At 45.9% G+C, this 7,500-nt stretch overlaps 1 protein-coding gene across 1 annotated transcript in view; it reads left to right on the top strand.

Moving 5' to 3' along the window:
* dnah5l (dynein, axonemal, heavy chain 5 like) overlaps nt 1-7,500 on the top strand; it is a 122,549-nt gene that overhangs the window by 109,563 nt on the left and 5,486 nt on the right. Inside the window, exons 68-72 of the mRNA XM_076291401.1 lie at nt 2,161-2,325; nt 3,602-3,869; nt 4,384-4,505; nt 5,566-5,913; nt 6,246-6,434. Coding sequence (XP_076147516.1) covers nt 2,161-2,325; nt 3,602-3,869; nt 4,384-4,505; nt 5,566-5,913; nt 6,246-6,434 — 1,092 coding nt within the window. The remainder of the gene's footprint in view (nt 1-2,160; nt 2,326-3,601; nt 3,870-4,383; nt 4,506-5,565; nt 5,914-6,245; nt 6,435-7,500) is intronic.

A 7,500-nucleotide genomic window follows, 5' to 3' on the forward strand; every position in this document is an offset into this window, starting at 1 on the left:
TATTTATTTGTTGTTTTTATTTTTCCTTCCAATTTGCTGAGACCCCCCTGGCACCCCCTTGCAGCCCCCCAGGGGGCCCCGGCCCCCACTTTGAAAACCACTGAGGATCCCTGCTCTCTCCTCGTGGCCCGCTGGGTTGGTTCTGCTGGGTTGGTTCCGCTGGGTTGGTACGGCTCTCTGGTTCCGCTGGGTTGGTTCTGCTGGGTTGGTGTGCTGGGTTGGTGTGCTGGGTTGGTGCAGCGCTCTGGTTCTGCTGGGTTGGTTCCGCTGGGTTGGTTCTGCTGGGTTGGTGTGCTGGGTTGGTTTCCGCTGGGTTGTTGCAGCACTCTGGTACCGCTGGGTTGTTGTGGCGCTCTGGTTCCGCTGGGTTGGTTCTGCTGGGTTGGTGTGGCGCTTTGGTTCTGCTGGGTTGGTTCCGCTGGGTTGGTTCTGCTGGGTTGGTTCTGCTGGGTTGGTACGGCTCTCTGGTTCCGGTGGGTTGGTTCTGCTGGGTTGGTGTGCTGGGTTGGTACGGCTCTCTGGTTCCGCTGGGTTGGTTCTGCTGGGTTGGTTCTGCTGGGTTGGTTTCCGCTGGGTTGTTGCAGCACTCTGGTTCCGCTAGGTTAGTGCGGCGCTCTGGTTCCGCTGGGTTGGTTCTGCTGGGTTGGTTCCGCTGGGTTGGTTCTGCTGGGTTGGTTCTGCTGGGTTGGTTTCCGCTGGGTTGTTGTGGCGCTCTGGTTCTGCTGGGTTGGTTCTGCTGGGTTGGTTCCGCTGGGTTGTTGCAGCACTCTGGTTCCGCTAGGTTAGTGCGGCGCTCTGGTTCTGCTCAGCAGGTCAACGCAGTGCCATGGCCGCCACTGAGTGCCCACTCACACACCTGTTGGTTCCCTGTCACTCATCGTGGCTAATTTTAGGACGCTCCGCAGAGTGCAGTGAGATGGAGTGGACCGTAGACTCCCTCCACCTCAGTCTAGTTAACTCCCAGCCTACTGAACAAGCTGGAATATGACTCACTATATTGGAATATGACTCACTATATCAGAGCTGGAATATGACTCACTAATATGACTCACTATATCAGTGCTGGAATATGACTCACTATATGACTCACTATATCAGTGCTGGAATATGACTCACTATATCAGTGCTGGAATATGACTCACTATATCAGTGCTGGAATATGACTCACTATATGACTCACTATATCAGAGCTGGAATATGACTCACTAATATGACTCACTATATCAGTGCTCTGTGGTCTAACCAAAGATCCTTTTCAACCCTCTCTGGTCTGAGCCAGTACAGTCAATTCTGGCGGTCTTGGTTGATAATCTGTTCACTGCACATGCTCTGCTTCCAAAAAGCCCTTACTGTGCATGTAGACTGAGGCTCGAGTTCAATATTGCTGACAAATTTTGCCTGAATTTCTTTAGAATGTACGTGGATGATGTCATGCTGTGTCTCATGTGTTGTGTGCTCTGCGGTCATTTGGTGTCATTAGTCAGTTACAGTAGCCGGTGACTACAAAGACTACACAAATGCTATGTTAAGTGTTATTATGGTAAAGACAGACAGACCAATCCATACGTTTGCTATGGTTAGTGTTATTATGGTAAAGACAGACAGACCAATCCATACGTTTGCTATGTTAAGTGTTATTATGGTAAAGACAGACAGACCAATCCATACGTTTGCTATGGTTAGTGTTATTATGGTGAAGACCAACTTCACCTCAGTTCCACTCTGTGTTGGCCTTCATTGAGCAGTAATCTTTGTTGTAATTGGATGCTCTCTGCTGTGTGAAGCGCCTGATCTCTAGGGAAGCAGTAATTACTCAAGTTAACGCTGAAGAAACTCCGGCTCATGGTAAAAGGAAACACCTTCTTACATACAGTAATTCACTGCAAATCTGCACGATCAGCAACGATGTGTGGCGGTGGCTGTGGTAAGCCAGAGTAAAACTGATCGAGGCGTGCTTTCATCTGAATAGAAACGTGATCGTGATGGTGGTGTGAGACTGGGCGCTCCCTGAGCCAATCTCCACGGTAACGGTGTGTGTTTTTAATGGAATGGGAGTCACAGCAGTGTAGCGAGCACTGCGCACCAGAAAATGACTTTCGCCCGCATAATTACACTGCAGTGCTGATTTGGAGTTAATGTGTGTGTGTCTGTGTCGTCCAGGCCAGGCGCTACATCGCCGACTCGCTGGGCGGCCGGTATGCGGAGGGAGCGGTGCTGGACATGGAGGCTGTGTGTGTGGAGAGTGATGAGAGGACGCCTCTGGTCTGCTTCCTGTCCATGGGGTCCGACCCCACCGAGAACATTGAGAAGCTCGCTAAAGCCAAGGTATGCCCCTCACGTGCACCACACACACACACATGTGTGCACGCCGCACGTGCATACACACAATCCTCTGAATATAGTAAAGCTAACCAACGTCGTCTCTATCGCAGGAAAAAAATAGCCAGCAGCCTGATAACCAAATGAAATGCTTGGCGGGCCGGATGAAAGTGCTGGCCGCAGTTTGCCCACCCCTGTTATAGGGCATAGTGATCAGACATATAGAAAAAACAGTACAATAGACACACACATGTCAAATACATTTTACAGAAAACAGGACATTTCCAATTTTTCGTTTAGACCATTAGGATGAAGAGTCTTTCGATAGAAAATATATCTGCATTCACATTGCAATAAACATTTGTCTAAATTTCCACCACGTCTTTTGGGAGCCAAATGATCAATGCCACAGAAGCAGCACATTTACGGCATGGGAAGAAACCTGTGGCATTGTCCAAACGCTCCTGACGGGTGGATGTTCTGTGTGTTATCTGCATGTACCAGTATATCACGAACATTTTTTGCTCTAGAAAAAGAGAACAGAGGGGGAGAATTAAAGATCTCTTTACCAACATCATCAATTGACAAGATATTCCAATGCTTTTTAACTACATCACATATAGAGTGGCCTAGAGGTGAGAAAGTAGTATTGAAAACACAAGAAAAAGATTTTTGTCTCTTAGGTCTAGCTTTGTCAAAAAGGTCATTTCTATTCTTGCCATGTGCTTTGATGAATGCTTCATTAAGAACATCACGGGGATACCCTCTTTCCAACAATTTGTTAAGAAGCTTATGGGCCTCTACCTGAAAGTCATCATCCCTTGCACATATACGTCGTAGCCTTAAGAACTGACTTGACTGGCGTTGTCATGTCCAGAGGCGTTGGCATGTCCAGAGGCGTTGTCATGTCCAGAGATGTTGTGATGTCCAGGGGCGTTGTGCAGGGGCGTTGTGATGTCCAGAGACGTTGTTATGTCCAGAGACGTTGTGATGTCCAGGGGCGTTGTGCAGGGGCGTTGTGATGTCCAGAGGCGTTGTTATGTCCAGAGACGTTGTCATGTCCAGAGGCGTTGTGATGTGTCGTCTCCCTCGTCATGTCCAGAGACGTTGTCATGTCCAGAGGCGTTGTGATGTGTCGTTTCCCTCGTCATGTCCAGAGACGTTGTCATGTCCAGAGGCGTTGTGATGTGTCGTTTCCCTCGTCATGTCCAGAGGCGTTGTGATGTGTCGTCTCCCTCGTCATGTCCAGAGGCGTTGTAATGTCATGTGTTGTCTCCCTCAGGCGGTCCTGTGCAGGCCCATCTCCATGGGTCAGGGCCAGGAGGTCCACGCCCGCAGACTGCTGTCCCAGAGCATGGGCGACGGAGGCTGGCTGCTCCTGCAGAACTGCCACCTGGGCCTGGACTTTCTGGATGAGCTGCTGGACACGGTCACCACCACCGAGAACGTCCACGAGGGCTTCAGAGTGTGGATCACCACCGAGGTCCACCCCAAATTTCCCATCAACATCCTGCAGTCGTCCATCAAGTTCACCAACGAACCTCCCCAAGGTGACGCACTTTTTAAGCATTATATTATTATTATTATTATTATTATTATTATTATTATTATTATTATTTACATTTGGTTAAGTAATTTACAGATTTAGGAGGCATTCACACCTTACATGGATAGATATCTAAAATATGTTAAATATATTCATCATATATTTTAGTGGATTTTTTCAGCACATAAAGCCAGCTGAGTTAATATCACTTAACACAGTATGGATGTCTTTGCTGTGGATTATGTGCTGAGGTATGCTGTTGCAGTGTAATAGTTGTTGTGTGCAGGTGTGAAGGCGGGTTTGTGTTGTGTGCAGGTGTGAAGGAGGTTTTGTGTTGTGTGCAGGTGTTAGGGCAGGTTTGTGTTGTGTGCAGGTGTGAAGGCGGGTTTGTGTTGTGTGCAGGTGTGAAGGAGGTTTTGTGTTATGTGCAGGTGTTAGGGCAGGTTTGTGTTGTGTGCAGGTGTTAGGGCAGGTTTGTGTTGTGTGCAGGTGTGAAGGCGGGTTTTTGTTGTGTGCAGGTGTGAAGGCGGGTCTGAAGAGGACATATGGCGGCCTGACTCAGGACCAGCTGGAGATCTCCAACATGCCCCAGTGGAGGCCACTGCTCTACGCCGTCGCCTTCCTTCACACCACCGTGCAGGTCAGCGTGTGGCACAGGGCACTGCCCACTTTAGCACAGGGCACTGCCCACTTTATTCTCATATGAAGTTATAACTATAAACTATGAACTACAATATGTAAAATCCTTAAATTTTAATTTTTACATCAAATCAAGTCAGTTACTCACAATAAGCTGTACTGCTCTACTTCTGCTCACATTGTTCCACCTGCAATAATGAGTTAAAGATGATCCGCTTGCCTCTGCGCATGGTACACCTTGGCACATTTGCCTCAGTGCAAAGGTATACATACAAACTTTCACCTCGGATCACTATGTGTAATTCATGTAAAATATGTTGTTTTTAAAGGTAGATGTAAAGTTGTTTGTAAATATGTTGTTTGTAAAGGTATCAGAACTCCCCCTATTACCGTCGGTCCCGTATTTCCACCGTCTTGCGTGTATGTGTCACTTAATATCCATTTCTATACAAACCAAGACAGCGGACTCCTAAAGAAACGCAAGCACCCACACCATAGGTCTATCTAAATTAGCTATGTACCAAAAATGAAATTTTACCGTGACTCGAAGAGCTGTGAACAGTGTTGTAAGGCTGCGTGTACACATCCGCTTGGAGCTCCAGTGGAATTTTAATTTCACGACGAGAATTCTCGGTCTAACCGTTCATGTGCCGTTGAAATGCCGTAAATAGGCGACCCACCAGGCCAGCACTAAACTCCGAGCGTGGTAAACGGATCGGATATTTCAGGCAGTAAATGCTCCCGTTAAGAACCAAACCAGATTTGGTTCAAATCTACACACCTATGGCTACTGAAAAATGTACGGTTAATTTAGCAAATGTTATTTTTAAGTATTAAAAAACATCATTGTTTTAGAATTTTTGAACAAAAGTGGTGGTAATTGGAGGCGTTACGATAGATGTAAAGTTGTTTGTAAATGCATTGTTTGTAAAGGTAGATGTAAAGTTGTTTGTAAATGCATAGTTTGTAAAGGTAGATGTAAAGTTGTTTGTAAATGCATTGTTTGTAAAGGTAGATGTAAAATTGTTTGTTGTCTGACCTCCTCACACTCTCACCAACAGGAGAGACGCAAGTTTGGCCCTCTGGGTTGGAACATTCCGTACGAGTTCAACCAGACCGACTTCACGTCCAGCATGCAGTTTGTCCAGAACCACCTGGACGAGGTGGACGCAAAGCGCGGGGTGAACTGGAGCTGTCTGCGCTACATGCTGGGTGAGGTCCAGTACGGAGGCCGGGTCACCGATGACCTGGACAAGCGCCTGCTCAACACCTTCGCCCGCATCTGGTTCAGCGACAACATGTTCGGCGACAGGTTCTGCTTCTACAAGGGCTACACCATTCCAAAAGCCAAGACTGTGCAGGACTGCCTGAGTCATATAGATGCACTGCCACTGGTGGATTCACCTGAGGTAAGAAGCCTCCAACATTTCCTTGCTCAAATAGAGCTTATTTATAAATTATTAGTTATTTGAGTTACCAGTTAATACCGGCAGCAGTGTTGTTATAATTATATGATTGTAGAAGCATTTTCAGAGGATTGAAGAACTGCCAGTACTTTTCAAAGTAACAGAAACAATTGATATTTGTTGTATGAGTCATGATAGGTAAATTCCGGGGACTTTCTTCCATAAATTGCATAGTGACTGTTGCCGTGTTCAACTGTACTGCTATGGAAGCATAGTTTGGAGTAGAGTGGAGCAGTGTGTTGCTAACGCAGGCGTTGCCTCAACATCCTCTGCAGGTGTTTGGCCTTCACCCAAATGCTGACATCACCTACCAGACCAACCTGGCCAACGAGACCCTGAGCACCATCATCAGCATCCAGCCCAAGGACAGTGGTGCAGGGGGTGGGGAGACACGAGAGAGTTCCGTGCAGCGGCTGGCCAACGAAATGCTGGACAAGCTCCCGGCCGACTACGTGCCGCACGAGGTGAGGGGTCACACGAGGTCAGGGGTCACACGAGGTCAGGGATCGCGGGCGCTCACAACGGTGAGGAGTTTCAGGGAAGAGCGCCAATAAATCATAAAGCATCCCTGGCACTTGGAAGACCTTGTGTGAGCTGCTGGAAGTGTTTTTTATAGGGCTGTCAATCAATTGAAAAAAATAATTAATTAATTACATACTCTGTGATTAATTAATCTAAATGAATCGCATATATAATTTTTGCTGTGAAAGTATATTAAATATTTAAATTAAAATAAATCATTGATTAATCAGCATTAGTGACATTAAAGTTCAAAAACTCTTTTATTATTATTTTCACTGTTCAAATAATTGCCATAATAATCTATGATATGACCTAATATTCTGAGGAAATAAATTCAAAAGTGCTTCGGGAAGAAGTTTTTTTTTCACATAAGGCATTTCAGGCCACAGATATAACCTAGGGGACACAATGAAAATAAATCCACTCCCCTCAATGTCAACACTTATTTCTTTGCATTGATGTGCGACTATAGAGTTGATGAACTCCGGTGATATGCAAATTCTTTGCTGCAGACATTGCAGAGGACTTTATTTGCAACACTTTATTTTCTATCAACACCATCAACACCATCAACACCTTTTAAAAGTAAATGTTCCAATCAATGATCCAGGCAGCACGTTTTCTTCTCTCTCCTTCATTTTACAGTCTAATTTTTACTGAATAGAACGGCTCGGGGTCAAAGGTCATACAGAATCGATTAATCTGCACTAATTTTTTTAATCAGTTATTTTTTCTCAAATTAATTAATCGAAATTAATCTTTATAATAATTATTTTGACAGCCCAGCCAGTTTTTTATTTCACATTTCTTTGACTGCTGAGTGGAGCCTTTCGTGTGATCTGAATGTGTAATGTATGGTGCACCTTGGATATACAGTTTCTGTTTTATTTCTGTCATTACTTCCACAATTAACACAAATTGTCCGACAGCAGAGGAGGAGGGTGCAGGGAAAACACGACCCCTATAGGCACTCACACGACCCCTATAGGCACTCACACGACCCCTAAA

Source organism: Alosa pseudoharengus, unplaced genomic scaffold (genome assembly GCF_046254945.1).
Source record: "Alosa pseudoharengus isolate Yale_2024_CS ecotype anadromous, Long Island Sound unplaced genomic scaffold, YU_APseudo_1.1 YU_APseudo_1.1_scf_18, whole genome shotgun sequence".
NCBI lineage: Eukaryota > Metazoa > Chordata > Actinopteri > Clupeiformes > Clupeidae > Alosa > Alosa pseudoharengus.